General features: G+C 58.1%; 8 protein-coding genes across 8 annotated transcripts; 7 read left to right on the plus strand and 1 right to left on the minus strand.

Annotated features, from left to right (window-relative positions):
- The first annotated feature begins 322 nt into the window (after positions 1–322).
- On the plus strand, positions 323–2,229 carry F5144DRAFT_206568 (uncharacterized protein). Its single transcript, XM_066782968.1, has one exon. The coding sequence runs from the start codon at positions 628–630 to the stop codon at positions 2,068–2,070; it is 1,443 nt and encodes a 480-aa protein (XP_066645394.1). The 5' UTR covers positions 323–627; the 3' UTR covers positions 2,071–2,229.
- A 923-nt stretch (positions 2,230–3,152) lies between these two features.
- Positions 3,153–4,690, plus strand: F5144DRAFT_569670 (uncharacterized protein). The gene has a single exon (XM_066788714.1). The coding sequence runs from the start codon at positions 3,220–3,222 to the stop codon at positions 4,354–4,356; it is 1,137 nt and encodes a 378-aa protein (XP_066645395.1). The 5' UTR covers positions 3,153–3,219; the 3' UTR covers positions 4,357–4,690.
- On the plus strand, positions 4,673–6,372 carry F5144DRAFT_620196 (Pyruvate/Phosphoenolpyruvate kinase-like domain-containing protein). The gene is made up of 2 exons (XM_066792006.1): positions 4,673–5,047; positions 5,164–6,372. The coding sequence occupies exons 1-2, from the start codon at positions 4,994–4,996 to the stop codon at positions 5,917–5,919; spliced, it is 810 nt and encodes a 269-aa protein (XP_066645396.1). The 5' UTR covers positions 4,673–4,993; the 3' UTR covers positions 5,920–6,372.
- Positions 6,373–6,758: 386 nt separating this feature from the next.
- F5144DRAFT_569674 (uncharacterized protein) lies at positions 6,759–8,497 on the plus strand. Its single transcript, XM_066788715.1, has one exon. The coding sequence runs from the start codon at positions 7,165–7,167 to the stop codon at positions 8,350–8,352; it is 1,188 nt and encodes a 395-aa protein (XP_066645397.1). The 5' UTR covers positions 6,759–7,164; the 3' UTR covers positions 8,353–8,497.
- F5144DRAFT_611731 (uncharacterized protein) lies at positions 8,498–10,230 on the plus strand. The gene is made up of 3 exons (XM_066791702.1): positions 8,498–9,366; positions 9,583–9,745; positions 9,788–10,230. The coding sequence occupies exons 1-3, from the start codon at positions 8,776–8,778 to the stop codon at positions 9,961–9,963; spliced, it is 930 nt and encodes a 309-aa protein (XP_066645398.1). The 5' UTR covers positions 8,498–8,775; the 3' UTR covers positions 9,964–10,230.
- Positions 10,231–10,244: 14 nt separating this feature from the next.
- On the plus strand, positions 10,245–11,432 carry F5144DRAFT_207048 (kinase-like domain-containing protein). Its single transcript, XM_066782969.1, has one exon. It carries the CDS (start codon positions 10,454–10,456, stop codon positions 11,258–11,260), a length of 807 nt encoding a protein of 268 aa, XP_066645399.1. The 5' UTR covers positions 10,245–10,453; the 3' UTR covers positions 11,261–11,432.
- Positions 11,433–11,978: 546 nt separating this feature from the next.
- On the plus strand, positions 11,979–14,361 carry F5144DRAFT_207058 (uncharacterized protein). Its single transcript, XM_066782970.1, has 2 exons — positions 11,979–12,893; positions 13,009–14,361. Exons 1-2 carry the CDS (start codon positions 12,261–12,263, stop codon positions 14,014–14,016), a joined length of 1,641 nt encoding a protein of 546 aa, XP_066645400.1. The 5' UTR covers positions 11,979–12,260; the 3' UTR covers positions 14,017–14,361.
- An 83-nt stretch (positions 14,362–14,444) lies between these two features.
- On the minus strand, positions 14,445–15,084 carry F5144DRAFT_487113 (uncharacterized protein; the record flags this gene model as incomplete). The annotated part of the gene is made up of 2 exons (XM_066785589.1): positions 14,445–15,004; positions 15,054–15,084. 2 exons carry the CDS (start codon positions 15,082–15,084, stop codon positions 14,445–14,447), a joined length of 591 nt encoding a protein of 196 aa, XP_066645401.1.
- Between the last annotated feature and the right edge of the window lie 1,762 nt (positions 15,085–16,846).

A 16,846-nucleotide genomic window follows, 5' to 3' on the forward strand; every position in this document is an offset into this window, starting at 1 on the left:
CTGTATCGAATCTCTAGATCGTTAACCCCCATCATACATCGCGTGGCTCGTAGGGCTGAGTGGCTTCTTGTGGCACTAGACTAATGCCTGGTGTGGTGCGTAGCGTCGGAGAGCCGTTAAGCGACCCCTTAGTCTCGAAGCCAGGGAACAATGAGGGGGGGTTCCCGCCTGCATTCCCATCCGATCCCATCGGCCCGTCTGTGTGGCTGGTCGAGTGGGTGTGGTCTGCCGTTGCGGCAACGAAGGGAGCGGGGAGTTGACAGAGGTGTAATGGGGCGGGACTCTGGAGAGGTACCGAGGTAGTGTATGCTGTGAGGCAGGGTAAGCTGACTTGACAGTTAACCCGACGGTGCACCCACCCCACCCCCCTAACCGCCGCGGGACAGAGGCGTGCTTCGCTTGGTATGCATGGCATGAGGGCATTTCAGGAGGATCAAAAAGATCGGCATTGAATGCAACCTCGCGCCACGCCTCGTCCGAAGCTGCACCATATGGCCTGTGTAGAAACTCAAGATGTAGAAGAGCTGGGAGGAGAGATAACAATGTCGCCATATATCGAAACACCGCACTCACCTGGACCTGGACAAGCACAGGCAACACCCTCTCCACCACCATTCTCTATCCACAATGTTTCAGACCGAGTCCCACCCCGCGGGCGGCAGCCCTCTCCAGTCCATACGATCATCATGCGATCGTTGCCGGCTTCAGAAACTGAAGTGCACCGTCCAGTCGATGGAGTCGGACGGCCGCATGGTATGCGAGCGCTGCGTGCGGGCCAAGGTGCCATGCGCCTTTGGTCGTCGACGGCGCGCAAGCCGGCCCAACGACACCAAGAAGCAAGGAGACACGTCGACGAGACGATCCACGGCCCCGCGCACCACCAACCAAGAACCAACAGTCCTCACCCCTCCCCTCTCCACAACCTCATCCACCAGTGAGCAAGCCCTCGGAGGGGCTACACCGCCTCCCACAATCGCAACAACCTCCGCCCTCGAAGCGCCACTCGAAACCCTAGCCGAGTGCGAGCCCGACACAACAGCGCCCACATACTCCTACCACCACTATCACCATGATCCTCACCAGCCAGGGGGGAGCCCACCAACCCCCTTCCACAACCCCACAACCACCAGCGGCGGCGGCAGCATGATGGACTGGGACTGGCTGGAGCAAGACTTCCACCCCAACGACCTATACTGCCTCGACCCGGAACTGCTCGCCTCCGCCCCACCCTCCACCTCCACGGGCTCCCCGACCGCGCACCACCGCCACCTCCCCGACGGCAGCAGCAGCACCATCACCATGGGCCCAGGAGGCGGGGCAGACACCCCCTTCAGCACCACGGCCTCGGTCGCCGGGCGACGCCTGCCCGCGCTGATCGCCGAGATGCAGCAGCGGCTGGAGGCGCTCGAGAACGGCGCCTGGCTGCACGACAGCGCGCAGAGCTTCGACCACTACCCGATCGGCGCCGTGCTGCGGCTCTCGCAGGAGTTTGGCGCGCTGGCGGGCCAGGTGCTGGGCATGGCGGCGACGTACGGGGGGCCGCCGCCGGATCTGCAGATGATGGCGGCGGTGGGGGGTGTGGCTGGGGGTGGGGGTGCTGGTTTGTATGAGTTGGGTCGGGGTGGTGGGATGGCTGAGGGCGGCAGTAGCACGGCGACGGTGTTGCTGGTCCTGGGTGGGTACGTGTTCCTGGTAAGGCTGTATGGCTTGGTGCTGGGGCACTTTCATGCGCACCTCAACCGCATCCCGTCTGGGAGCCTCCACGGCGGGCACATGCACTCGACGCCGGCTCCTACCACCAGCCCGACGCTTCAGCTGGGTGAGCTCCCGAGTGGGGGCGCCATGCCCGATGTGAGCCGGATCCACGCCGCGCTTGGGATGTTGCTGGCTGCGCTTCACAGTGTGGAGGAGCAGTTGGGGCAAGGGGGGGAGGTGGCGCGGGAGATGGTGGTGTCGATTCTGACGCAGGGCTCCGGGTTGGAGCCGGCGAAACTACAGGATGGGTTCGGAGACTTGGGCGAAAAGGTGCGGTCGGTTAAGGAACTATTGCGGGAGAAAATGGGTCTTTGAATGGGAATAGTTATACGGCAACGGCGGATGGCTGGATAGACTCGATGGATCGATCGGTAGGGCTCGGGAGCGGAGCCGGATTCTAGCAAGGCACGACATGTCCGTCGACCGTTGCAATGCGATGTGACGGTGTTTGGCCGTTGGGCATACGAGTGAGACATCCACGCAAGCGAGGAGGTTTACTTGGTTCATCAAGGGAGACAGCGAATCCTGCATATTCTTTATGTCGATCACTTCTTAGATGCGAATACGCACATTGGTTCGTCGTGGTGGAGCAGCAACAACAAGCCGTGCGGTAATAACGAAGTGATACCCGTCATGGGAGTTGTTTGCGACGTTGTACTTGAGGATTGCAACACATGGGGGTCGAGGCCTCTACCGCGTGGTTCCTTCGATCCTATACAACCTGGGCAGGGGTTTCAAGGGGTAGCTGTCTGTCCTCGCCGTCCATGTGACTCATGTCTCCCAAAGCTTCATGAGATCGGGGGCGTCCTTAGCCTACATACATAGGTGCCTACCCAAGCTATGAACTTGCTCGCCCCAAGTCCATAGACATCGAGGCACAGCACGCGACTCAAGAATTCACTTATCATTGATCTCTACCCGACTGCCTATAACTACACCGATATCCCCCTCGCAGAGCCAGTCGCACGGGTCTTACTGCATCGTCCATCGCTTAGGCTCTCCAGGGTTCCTCTCATGGTATTCCGCAGGGCGTCCGCGCAAGCATTATGGGCACTGCCACTTTAGCTTACTACCTTCCTTCTTTGATTCCGGCTTTTCCCGCTCCCGGCCAGTCGTAAGGACAGGACGGATAGCGAAGTAAACGGACCGCGAAGTGACACCTGCAGCTTAGTCAAACGCGAGACCGGAGCGGCCAAGTTCGGACATTTTCGGCCAACCGGCCCTACCCACCATGGATGCAACTTGCACATGAAACGGTTACGGAGCTTACAAGGGCGTCAGAATCAACCGACAGACACAAATCCGAGATACTCCAGAGACGTTGACAGCTTGGGGCACCGGTTACCGGTAAGAAGTAGAATAAGAATACAAAGGTTGTGAAGACGAGTAAGGGGTTAGAGAAATTCAATGTCAAGTTGTTGAGTAAAGAAACACCAAAATACATAACTCGAGACCAAAACTAAAATGGCTATCTCTGCTACCACCCAATCCGCTCTCGTCGGCGGCTCCAACGACGACATCATCTTGTCCACCTCAGCGCCGATCCCCCCGCGGCTCGAGGATGACCAAGTCGCAGTGGCCATCAAGGCCATCGCACTCAACCCGGTAGACACCAAAATGCTCGGAGACTTCCACACCCCCGGCGCCGTCCTCGGGTGCGAGTTCTCGGGCGTCATCACCTCCGCCGGCCCCGTCGCCACCTCGGAATGGGGCCTCCGCGAGGGCGACCGCGTCAGCGGCGCCATCATGGGCATGAACCCCCTGCGCCCCCAAGTCGGCGCCTTCGCCCAGCACACCGTCGCCCCCGCCCACGTCGTCCTCAAAGTCCGCGAGGACTGGGACTTCGCCCAGGGCGCCGGCATGGGCAACGCCTGGTACACCTCCGGCTGGGCGCTCTTCCACACCATGGGCCTGCCCGCGGGCCCGCAGCTCGAGCCCCTCCACACACTGGTCCCCCCACCCCCCGGCAACGCCGGCAAACTCCCAAGTAGCACCACCAGCACCAAACCCATCACAGTCCTCGTCAGCGGCGGCTCCAGCTCCACGGGCACCACGGCCGTCCAACTCCTCAAACTCGCCGGCTACCACGTCATCGCGACGTGCTCGGCGCGCAACTTCGACCTGGCGCGCCAATACGGCGCCGACGAGGTCTTTGACCACAGCTCGCCCACCTGCGCGGCCGACATCCGCGAGCGCACGCGCAACGGCCTGCGCTTTGCGCTGGACTGCATTACGACCCCCGAGACCACGCGGCTGTGCTATGCCGCGCTGGGCCGCTCCGGCGGGCGCTACGTGTCGCTGGACCCGTTTAGTGAAGCGGTGGCGGCGACCCGCGGTGTGGTGCGTCCTGATTGGGTGCTGGGTCCGGAGTTGGTGGGCGAGGATATTGCCTGGCCGGAGCCCCATGGGCGGAAGGGGAATCCCGAGGCGAGGGTTTTCTGTGAGGCGTGGACGAGGACGCTGCAGCGGTTGGTGGATCAGGGGTTGGTGCGGACGCACCCGCAGCTGGTGAGGGATACGGGGTTGAAGGGGGCGTTGGGTGGGCTGGATGATATTAGGGCTAAGAAGGTCTCGGGGCAGAAGTTGGTTTACTTGTTGTGAGGGGGGTGCATGTAGGTGTGGCTTATCGGGGGGGTTGTCGACTGGTTTGAGAGGGTTTCCTAGGTTAGTGGCTTGAAGGGTACATGTAGAGCACGCGAGGAATTTCCAGGACGGTCAGGTCAGGGGTTCAGTCCAGCTGGTCCTCAGGTGGCTCTAGCAAAACATCTTGATCGTCGTCTGCCGGTACCCAGGTACATTCTCGCTTGCAACGTAGATTATACCGAGCAAAGACTTGTATCTCATCTCCAACAATGGACCAACGGCTGAGAGCCAAGCTGAGGCCTCGCGTACTTTCTCGGTGCCTTCACCATGCTCACTGTTCTCCATTTCCCGGGTCCCATACGGAGTAATTCGGTGCAACGAGACCGCAGAGTGCCAAAGGTTAGAGGTGTGGTTCCGCGGCCCCGTCTAAGGGGCACACCTCCATTTCCCCGGTAAAATGAGAAAAGGGGAGAAGGAGGGCTCACCAGCCAAGTGCCATGCCGTGATTGATTACGTAGTATATATCCGCCGGTGATCCGTTCAAGTTGCTACGTTTCGGCGTGTGTATTCCTGGTTCACTCCAAACCTGGCGTCCTCCGAGTCTTTCTGATCCACCCCACGCACACGTTCCGAATTCCACGCATTCGCTGGCAAGATGGCATCTTTCAACAATGTCTTGACCAAAGCTTCCGCTGGACGCCTCTGCAAGGTATGTTCATGGTTTTCTCTCCTTGTCTTCTGTGTCCCTTAACCCTAGAACAGACGAGAGAGGAAAGGAGTGCACCAAATGTGTCCATAATAAGAACAGGGCTAACATGGCCACAGGCTATGGGCGTGCGGATGGTGGCCAACCCGCTCGTGGTGCAGCTGGCTGCCAACGCCGGCTTCGAAGCGCTGTTCATCGACCTCGAACACTCAACTTTGTCCCTCGCCGACGCCAGCGCCATCGCCTGCGCGGGCCTGCTCAGCGGGCTGACCCCCCTCGTCCGCGTGCCCTACCAGTGCGGCATCGGGTTCGTGCAGCAGGCGCTCGACGGGGGCGCCATGGGCATCGTGTTCCCGCACATCCACACGGCGGCGGACGCGCGCGCGGCGGTGCAGACGTGCAAGTTCCCGCCGCTCGGGGTGCGGTCCATGTGGGGGCAGCAGCCGGCGCTGGGGATGCGCGTCACGGCCATCGGGCGCATCGTCGAGGTGTGCAACGCGGCGGCGTCGTCCGTCATCGTCATGATCGAGGCCGCCTCCAGCATCGAGAACATCGAGGCCATCGCGGCCGTGGAGGGGGTCGACGTGCTCCTGGTCGGCTGCCTCGACCTGTCCACCGACATGGGCATGCCCGGCCGCTTCGAGACGAGGGCGTTCCGCACGGCGCTGGAGAAGGTCAGCGCGGCGTGCCGGCACAGCGGGAAGACCATGGGCCTGGCGGGCATCTACAACAACCGCGAGCTGCACGAGTGGGCCATCAACACGTTGAATGTCCGGTTCATGCTCTGCCAGCAGGACTCGAACCTTCTCGCACTGGCTGCTGTGGATTGTGCATCGGCGGTGGCTAAAATTGACAGGGCACGGTTGCTAAACTGAGGAGTTGTGATGAATCGGAGGCTAATTTGTGTTATAAGGGCGGAAGTTTCTTTACGGTTTCGGCGTCAGTAGCGAAGGATATTAGAACATCTCCCTATCAAGAATTTCTGCGAATATCCCGATGAGACTGGAGTAGCTCACACTGCCTGTGAGGTTATGTCTTCTGGTTAGGCAAAATGTACGCAAAATCACTTAGGTGAGCAGCTTAATTCAGTTCCTGTGAGGTTCCAGTGTAGTAGCGACGGCACGCCACGAACCCCTATTCCCAAACGACATGTTCAATACTGCTTAGGGGACCTTAACTTGTAGAATGCTTCGACAAACAATCAACGATACCCATAATTAACGAAAGCATGATGACTACGAGGCAAGAAATAAGATGTTACCGAAGCATCAACAGTAGCTGAAATGACAGTAACATCAAGGATTATGCTGCCATTGATGGTGAATTGGGTTGAAAGACGGCGGAGCTAAACTACGGGGTATCTGGGGAGTAGTTAGGTACCTATTACCTACCTAGGCAGGTAAAGAATGGTTACAGCTGCATCCAATGAGACCTTACAATGCTATTCACGGTGACGATGGCCTTCAACACCTTCCAACTTGAGCATGGGAGATGCTGGGCCGACACGGACTACACCGGAAACCGCCCCGGAGGCGAACGCTAAAAACCCACATAGGTATTCTACGGAGCTGCTCGGTGTTGTACGCGTCGGAGACGTCTCGAAAGCTCGGCCAAACTCGCGGCCGTATTCCGCCGGGGAGGCTATGTTACTTGGACCGGATTTATCCCTCCCGCATCCGATGGTATTTCCGATGCGTATGTTCTAAGCTTTCAGGTTCCGTTCGGTACTTTTCGGTGTAGAGCATCCAGGCAGCCAAACATGCGTTTCAATACGACTTTAATTTCCGAGTTAGCCAAACCCCTTTATGCCGCTACCGAAGTATCCCGGCTAGAAACCCAATTAACTCCGTACGGAGTCGGTACCCAGGTTTAGTGGTAAGCATCTTGAGGGGTATTCCAGAGGGACGGCAGTACTTCAGGGGTCTTTGCATGTAGATTTGTCTTACTCCATTGAACCAAGCAAAAAGTGAGTGTTTCCTGGGGCCCTCGTTCACGAGTACAAATCTTGCCCCTGTAGTTAGTTGGTTACCGTCTTCCTGCTTCTTCCAAAATAACGCTTTCTTGGCCCGTAGTCACAGGGCTATCGTTCCAATCTTCACCACTTGTATCTGACCGCTGCTATGGCGGCAGCTCCCTTCACGTCGCTGCTCCAGGGGGATCAGTTCCTCGCCGATACACCAATTCCGGGGTCGGCTGTTATTCCCAACAGCGGGAACCTGTTCCCAAAATGGGCAGACAAGTTGAGCCCGACAGCCGTGGAAACATGGCTGTTTGATGCCATGGCAGAGGATGGCAGCGCCGCCTTCACCGTTTCCTTCTTCCGCGACGGCTCGCAAGCCCCTGCCAGCTTCAGAGCTGCCATCAATGCCGCCTGGTCCGATGGCACCGTGTGGTCCCAGCATCTCGTGGTCCCAGTGTCCGTAGTCACTTCAGACGGCCCTGACGTCGGCCATGGCCACGTAACTGGCGTCTGGCGCACCGAAGAGTCCCAGAACAACGGCACGACTCGCACGACCGCTAGCTTCGATGTCGCGGCCGATCTATCGACCACCACTGTCGTTTTCGACGCTCCCGGCAGAATCACTGGCAACTTGACTCACCGATCCCTGGGGTATCCCACGCTGCCCCAATCCGACCGGGAAGCCGAGGTCGCGCCGGGAGCGTACTGGTTCCGCCCCATCGCCATGGCCAACGCCACGCTCGACCTCACCTTCCACATCGACGACCCCACAAACCCAGACAAAAAGACCGAAAAGCGCATGGTGCTCGGACCAGAGCAGGGGGCCTTTGGCGGCATGGATCGGTCCTGGCTGCCCATGGTGTGGGGCAAGGAGGCGACCGACGCCTTGTTCGTGCGGGCCCAGGCCGGGCCCTACGTAATGGCCGTGATGCGCCTGGTGAGCAAGCCGCACAAGTACTACCAGAACACGGTCAACGCGGCGCTGTACCGCGACGGCAAGCTCGTGTCCAACGCCCTGCGCTCGCTGCCGCCGGACCGTCGCGATACGGCGGCCACGGCGGATGCGGTGCGCACGGAGAAGCTGTATGAGGGTGACGGCCTGGTGGCAAAGTACCGCGATAAGAACGTTGGCTATCGTCTGGAGTTTCGCTCGGCGGGGCCGGGAAGGGAAAAGTGGTCATTTGACCTGCGTCATCATCAGGCTTGGTGGGCCAAGCCTACGAGTCGGCCGGGCCCCGATGGGACGGGGAATTCGGGGTTTGTTGTCGAAGTCACTGGCGGGTTGGTGGGTTCTGATGAGTCTGTCCACGGTTGGGGCATGACGGGGGAGGTTGAGTTGTCTGATTAAAAGGGTCACGCGCTTGTGTCTGAATCATCTACAACCTACTTTCACCAGGAAATCCATGGGAATAGAACTATCTTAGAGTTGAGGATGGCGTGATGTGGGCTGACACTAGTGGGTAGTATATGATTCACAATTCACTCGACTCAGTTGATTGTGCTCATGACGTACGTGACTACACACTAACACCTAGTACCGCCCCCGCAGCTGCTGTAATGACCTAGTTGATTGTATCCATGACGTAGAAACCGCGCCATCAAGAGCATCCCCGTCGCTGGTGTAGTGACCTCTCCGCTGCTTAAAAACCCCCGATTTCCATCTCACCCACCGTTCCCACATTTCCTTCCACATCATTCACAAATACCACAACCACACCCGACCACAACCACACCCGACCACGACCGCGGCGCCACCAAACCAACAGCAGCAATGGCCGCCAACGCGACCGTCATACTCTCGCCCGAAAGCGCCGCCGCCTTGACATCCGAGTTCACAATACGATGTCACTACACCAGGCCGTTGACGCCCCAGCTGCGGACACACCAAGCCGCCTACAGGTATGCCCAGCAATTCGTCGCGCAGATTGCCGGCGGCGTCGCCGCGACATACGACCACCCTTCGCGACCGGACGCCCCTCCCCCACACCCACCCAACCCACCACCACGCGCCAGCATCGACTTCGACCAGGCCCAGGACCGGTGGCTACCCGTCCGACCACGGGCAACCACCACCACCACCACGCACACCACCCCTCCCCGCCGCCCACCACCACCCCCCTCCGCCATCCCCCCGCCGCACTGCCCCACCACGGAAGCGCACCTCCGCTCCCTCACCATCCACGACGCGCACGACCGCATAGGCATCGAGTTCGATCTCTTCCTGCGCGGCTGTCCGCTCGCGGCGCGGCGCGACGCCGAGCTGAGCAATGCCGCGCGCCCCATCCATGACGTGCTGCGGAATGGGACGCCGGGGGCTGGGCGGGATGCGTTCCGGATACGGAAGCGGTTGCCGCCGCGGCCGGTGGGGGAGAGTGGGGTTTTGGGGCGGTTGGGGGTGGGGTTGGGGGTGGTGATGCAGGGGGGGTTGCCGGTGGTGGTGAAGGAGGGGGGGGAGGTGGTGGTGAAGGGGGGGGAGGAGGTGAAGGCGAAGGGGGGGGGGTCAACGGCGGTGAAGGGGGAGGAGGGGGGTATGAAGGTTGGGGATGGGGATGTGAAGATGGTGGATGCGGGAGTTCAGGCTGGGGATGGGGGCGTTCAGGCTGGGGATGGAGGCGTTCAGGCTGGGGATGCGGGAGTTCAGGCTGGGGATGCGGGAGTTCAGGCTGGGGATGGGAATGTTCAGGCTGGGGATGGGGATGTCCAGGCTGGGGATGGGAATGGGCCTGATGGGGATGGGGATGGTGAGTGGGTGGGGGTGGATGACGAGGCTGAGGCGAAAGAAGACTGGGTGACGTTGTTGTCACGCTTGCGCACTTCGGCTCAGGAGGATGATGATGTTGATGATATTGCTGATTGGGAAATGGTGGAGAAGTGCCCTCTTGGGCCGCCGGTTGACGGCTTCGGCTTCGAGCTTACGGCAGTGGGCGGGGGCCTACATTGGCTTTGGGACGTGGATTAAACGGAAGCGGAGACACCAGCTAGAGCGGTATAAACGTGTACATGGAAAGGTTATCGTATTAGACGCCTGGGTACGGTTTAAATCTCGAAGACGCTGAGCCGGAGGAAGTGAAATTTAAATGTTGTGTCACAACTCACTTGTAAATCTACCTCGGTAGCCAGGAATTTAACCAAATGGCAGGTGGCAATGCCGAGATTCTTGCAGGCAAACCCTCCTAAGTAGGCAGCCTTCGTTCCTTCGTTGTACAACCCCGAAGAGCAAATTTCTGACCAGATTTCCAAGTGACTGTTCGACAAAAGCATAGCCAGCCCTAACCCTGTAATATATTCCTTCGCAAAGCGCCAAGACAGGCCCCGGGCCCTTACACTCCAGCACACGCGGCGCCGCCGACACGAACCCAAAACACCATACCGGTTCGAACCGACAAGCACACCCAACCCTCCACTTTGCTCCTTTTTTTGGGTCCCAAGGAGTCACGCTGTTCATCGCAATGGCTAACTCAAATGATGAATACGAAGTTGGCGAGATAAAATATCCTACAGGGTTCGGTTTGAAGGATATTGCCGGCTGGGGCTCAACGGGCCTTGTGGTACTCGACAAGGCTTCGGGTACGGTGGTAAAAACGGCCCACGATAACGACGAGCTTGTCGAGAGGGAGCGGCGCGTCTATGAACGCTTCACTGAGCGTGGTGGTCACCCCAATATCCTGCGTTACTACGGCACCTTCGAACGAGGCATCCGCCTGGAGCATGCGCCGCGGTATAACATCAGCTCACTCATCCAAAATCCAGGTGATGGGGACGGGAAGGGGGAGGCGACACCCGAGCGGCGGTTGCGCTGGGCCGCCCAAGTGGCCGATGCGCTTGGCTTTGTCCACGACTCTAGCGTCATTCACGGCGATGTTAAGCTGGCTAACGTCCTGCTGGGCGCCGAACTTGACGCGAAACTCACAGATTTTGCCGGGTCCTCCATTGATGGCAGCCCCCTTCTTGTCGGGGTCGCGCAGAGCCACCAGTACCCAGGCGAGTTGGTGTCCACCAAGGCCGACATCTTTTCCCTCGGCTGTCTCATCTACGAGCTTATGACTGGAACTTCTCCTTACGAAGGGCGATCCGACAAGGACATCAAGAAATGGTATTCTAGGGGAATCTTTCCGGACGTTAAAGCACTAGGTCCTGTTGGTTCGGTCATTGCCGAATGCTGGCAAGGAAAATACGCAACGTGCCGAGAAGTTGTCCAAGATTTGAAACGATGTCGGGAATCTACACTTTCTCCCGTTTCAACAATTCCTATTTGATCCCGCTCATACAAACGGCCTGAATTAGCCCCTGACGTCCATACCTCGACGGCAGTCCAAAACACAGCTCTCCGATCTCCACTCCCTGTCAAGTAGTTCTTGGTCCAGTCAGTCGTCTTGACGATTTATGACGGGTATGTGGTGGGACACTCCCGAGGAAACCACATCCTCCATGGAGGAGGGCCATTGGGGAGTAAGGGGGTTCTTGGCCAGCCCGGGAGCCTTGTGCAGCAGCTGCATGGCCGGGCGGGGGAGCACTAAGGTACTTCTCGACGCACGCTGCCAGAGTCGCGGTTGGCGCGTTTGCCTGATGCAGGCCTTGGAAACCCGAACTGTGGGATGAGTCAACGTGTAGTGGGTGTTGCGATCCATTTGCCTTGCCCAAGGTAGATCTGGATGTCGGCGTGGCCAACGTAAATGGCAAAGCTGCTGGGTCGGCAGCTAATGACTGAGGACATGTCTAAAGCGACAGATGTGACTATGCCAGCAATGAGGACAAGTCCAAGAGAGCTTCCAATGTACGACATTTGCTCGCGGCGCACATGGGCGATCACAGCCACATTGGGAGACCAAGCCGCAATGCACCGAGCTGGAGTACTAAGATGTGTTTGGCCACTTACCCTTACCACTAGCATTCCTGGATGCTCCTCAAGCCAATGACCGTCGGAGTAGGTTCGAATTTGCAGCAATAGGCTTCAAGCTTGGCGGGTGGTTACACAGCAAAGTCCTACGCTCAGAAACCTTCCAGTGAAGGATTCCCGCTGAAGGATGCGCCATGCAAGGTTGCGTCAGATGAAGATCAAGGCTGACCAGATCGCCACCAGCCGGTTACTTAGACAGCAAGACAGCGTCGCGCCCGCAACGCATAAGATATTCATGGCCACTTTCGTGAGATGTTTGGAATATCGGGTTATTACCTGTCTCATCACTTACTAAGCTCCTCGGTATCCAGGAGACCCCTTATTTACTATTTTGAGCAGCTAAACGTTTGGCTTCGCCCATGATGCGGCCAGGCCTATTATCAAACCTGATTGCCTGCGATGGGCTCGGTAAATACATCTCTCTTAGCGACACCGTGGCGCGTGATCAATGCTGCTACCTCAACGAGCAGAACTCCACGGCGTGTAGGAGGATCTTCGCGCCAAACACCGGCTTATTCGACAGCGCCTGCCTCGGAAACCCCGAGACATGCCGTCTCTACGACCGCTGCCGGTCAGCTGAGAGTCTCTACACATCAGCCGAGCAGAACAACCAGGTGGGAAACGGCTCGTTACTCCTCGCCCGGTACAAAGCCTGTGCCAATCTCCCCATCATCGCCTCATTTTCCTCGCAAGGCCTACTCAACTCCACAATCGAACAAGTAGTGCAGAAGCACCTACGGTACGGGCCCAACGAAAGCGAGTTTGAGGCCAGCCAGGAGGAGATCACCCTCGCGGTGACCGACTGCTTGTCAGCCACCTGCAGTAGTGCGCGGGACAACAGCGACTGTTACAGCACCGCCTGCTCGCCAGTGAAACTGATTACCAACAACACAATCCCGAATATCTGGGGAATCAACGAATGTCTTAACAATGTTTGCAATGCCGGCACGGGGGCTTTGCCCTGGGCTGATGCGGATATCGTGGGGGTTGGGGTGAGTTGAGCCGTCACTTACATGCCCGAATCGTAGGACCTGAGCTGCATCGGGCAACCCTGAAGGAACCCAGTAAAAAGAAAAGAAAACAGAAAACGTTAACATACCTCCCCAGGTCTTCTCATCCTACGTGATGCAATGCGCGCTGGTCGTCATACTCTGGGCCGGCCTCGCCCTCTTCTCCTGGCACCACGCCCGCAAAGGCCAACCCAACCGACCACCCGCCAAACCCGACCTCCTCCTCCCCTCCCAAGAACCACCCTCCCAAGAACCACCCTCCCACCCCCCCACCACCGACCCCCCAATCAACCGGCACTTCACCGCCTGGATCTCCCTCCTCCTCGAATGCCACAAAGCACAATGCTACTTCGGCGGCACGCTCATGATCGCCGCCATCGCCTCGAACCTCTCCACCGCCGACTTCGTGACCACCTTCCTAGTCACCCCGCTCGCCACCAACAGCATCCTCCCCATCATCTTCAGCTACCTCCTCCTGATCTACCACGGCGCCTCCTCCCCCGCCATCACCGTCCTCACCACCGTCGTCTACGCCCTTTCCTCCCTCGTCTACTGGACCCTCTACATGCACCTGCAACTGACCCCCGGCATGACGCGCGGCGACATGTACAAGCGGTACCGGCTGAAAATCTCGGCCGTGGCGCAGTGCGGGCAGTATTCCGGGCTGGCGGTGTGTCCCGTGGTGGACACGGACTCGGGGGAGTTTGCGGAGGGGATTGCGGCGAGGACGGCGCTGCGCGTGCTGACGCCGCTGGTGTGGACGTGGTCGACGTTTGTGTTGGTGGTGGTGGTGCTGGGGCCGGTGGGGGCGAGGCTGCTGCTGCGGGCGCGGGCGCGGCGCGCGGCGGGGGAGAAGGCCCGTCCGGAGGGGAGGGGGGGGTTGGAGGGGAGGGTGCGGATGGTACTGGGGCCGTGGTTAAGGGTGGGGTTTTGGGGGGCGACGTTGGTGTTTTTGGCAGGGGTGGGGATGCAGTTCTCGGTGTTGGCGACGGCGATTAGGTTGGATATGGTGGATGCGCGGGGCTGGAGCTTTGGGCAGGTGGTGGCGGTGACGGTTTGGATTCCGCCGTTGTTGGAGTATGTCTGTGGGGAGATTAGCTGGTGAAAGGGGGGCGTATGTACTGGTACAAGGCTTGTATTATGCAGTTGTGGCTCGAATTGGAGGGCGCCGTGTGTTGGCCGGTGTACATGTCGCCGGAATAGGATCGTGTTTCGACGTCGGCGCGGGAGCGAACCATGGTTCTACAGCCGGATGCAGAGGACTTGCGTGTGCCGACGATTACGAATCAATATATCCACGCATCATGCGGAGTAACTGCCTCGTAAAGCCTTACAATTCCGATGTACGACATCCGAGTCCGAACTTGTGCGAGCCGCTTAGAAACGGCACATTATTGCACTTTGGTGGCAAAATACGATTCCTAAGGTCCAGCGGAAAGAGTCATCTGTGGTTGGGAAAGGGTTGGGAATATGAGGCGATAAGGTCCAGCCTGTTCACTGGTGTGGTTTTGTCTATGGTCCCCCGATGCCACCTCACGGCCGCACCGGGGCGCCAGAACGCTGTGATAACATGTTCAAAGCCATGGGGCTTTCTTCTTCGTCCTCGGAGTTCCACATTTCCTCGGCACTCCCACTCTCCGAGGCGTCGTTGTACTCGGACACCTCGCCGTCCGCATCAGTCAAAGTCCCCGAAGCGTCTCCCGCGGATTGCTTCTGTAACAAGTCCATCCACTCGTCAGACGAAGTTCTCTGACAGTCCATGATATTCAGCAGCAACGCATCCCCTCGGGATACTATGTAACGGCCCGGCAGGGGTTGGGGCATAGCCGGGTTCATGTTCGTGACGCCGTTGTCTGGACCTCCAATAGACAAATCCTGCGGGGTCCAGAGTGGCATTATCTCCATTTCCGTGTCGGACATCGAATATACCGGGCTGTCAACGGCAGAACTGAACTCGCCCTCCGTTCCCGGTCCAGTTGCTGGAATTTGGTGCGTTGAGAGCGGGAACAACCTCGGAACCGAGCGAGCCGGACGCCTGGCCAGTAACCAGAACGGCTTCTGGTCAGGCTCTGTTGGTTCCTTTACTCCTAGAACTATCAATTTGACTGTCGGTGGAGATTGGAGAGTGAAAAGAGAACTCACCAAGAAACCTCTCATCAATGAGGCTCGTCATATTGGGCAAATAATCAGTGTGATGAGCCTCCTCGCTCTCAACCCATGGGGAAGTGTGTGGTGTGGAGTGTAGGGCGTCACGGTGCTTTTCGCCATCTGTAGGTTTTGCGGGTTCATACATTTTGAAGGGAATTGGGTGATATGAGCCTTGTTCAGGAGTCCGCTCAGAAATGCTGGGACGTAGCCTCAGTATAAGCCTGTGGGTGGTGGAGGCTGAACATGAAAGTGTAGGTAGGTATGTACCTATCTACCAAAACGGGGGTTACATAGTTATTCCCCGTCAGCCGCGAGTGCCGATCGGAAGCTAATACACACCGTGTGATTGGGCTTTGTGGCTTGACTGAGACTTGATTTCGTCCTGTTTCGTAATCAGCAAGGCCGCGCAGTCATTGAACCGCAGTGTGATCTTTGGCGGGCATGGGAACAGGGCTTACATGCATCAGGGCCTAAGGAAGGGTGTGCCCGGCTACAGTGGCCAGCTCATTTAGGATGGAAAGAAAGACATCGGGATGGCCCACCACCCACATACCCACTCTTGGAGCCTCGTTCACAAGCCTGCGCCGTAATGACAGGTTCGGATTTCCGTTGTTGTCGGCCATGCTTTACCAATTATTACTCCTTAAATAGCCCAACCTCAGGATGCCAAGCAAATAACTTCCTGACCTGTAGGAAGTCCTAAGGGGGTTTCTGCTAAGCTCTCGAGTGGGCTGTGAAATGTATGCTCCCGCGAGCTAACAGGGCGGTGCAGCTGGGTACCTATTGAGACCTTAAAGGCACCCCTCCTCCAGCTCATGTACATACCTCGGTATCCCACATCTGAGGCTCCCTCACCCACATACATGCCCACCAATGGGGTTACGATTGAACCCCCTGCGGACCGTAGGGCTTGAAAACAGCACTCTAACAACAGATAGCAAGCGTGGTAGCCCAAAAATACCTTGAGATCGCCCGCAGCTTGCCGCGTAGATCCCGCGACCGCACTGTTACTTTTACCTACCAGCACCCCCTGAGCAGACTTGAGCCGCATGCACGTCATCGGTTGGGCACCCAGGCCGATACCCAGCTCCTTAGTGATGTTTGCTGTGGGGCACACTAGGAAAATTTTGAGCGGTTAACGAGTGGTAGAAATAAACTCGACAAAAAAGTCCAAACTCAGAAAAGGTAGGATACATGTGCCGGTCTTAGAAGTTGAGAGCTGCCAGGGAGAACGCCCAGGACTGGAGAGAACATTAAGCAACTAACAATAGACCAACCACGGCATCCCTTGAACAACAAGCTTCCATAACCGCAACCTGACTATGCCGCACGTTGTTCCCACAAACATGCTCGCGTCTACTGAGATTCCCCTACGCATACATGCAACCACTGAACACCGACCCCAAACCGTGCCTATCCTCATAGGTCTGAAAGAACGAGAGGACGGCTTCTGTAGATGCATCTGAAGAAGGAAGTCCATGTGCCAGAAGTGGCATCGCGTCACCGGGGGCAAGTTGGGTGACATCAGTGGGGCCAGTGCCGATGAAGTCTGCGGTGGTGGAAGGACACGGCAGCAGACGACTGACCTCGCGGCCCACGCCGCGGCCCTTGATTCCCTTGTTAGCAAAATTGTGCACCTCGGCAATGTACCTCGCTATGTCTCTCTCTTCCTCCGATATCATGCTTGCGTCCTCGATGACAACAAGCCTCGCGTGCAACGCCTCGAGTGCAAGGGCATGGTGCCTGTTTTGGTGGTACTGTGCCACGAGAGTAGAGTTAGTGACCAT

The sequence above is a fragment of the Chaetomium tenue genome (assembly GCF_020726465.1).
Source record: "Chaetomium tenue strain MPI-SDFR-AT-0079 chromosome Unknown F5144scaffold_3, whole genome shotgun sequence".
In the NCBI taxonomy this organism is placed as follows: domain Eukaryota; kingdom Fungi; phylum Ascomycota; class Sordariomycetes; order Sordariales; family Chaetomiaceae; genus Chaetomium; species Chaetomium tenue.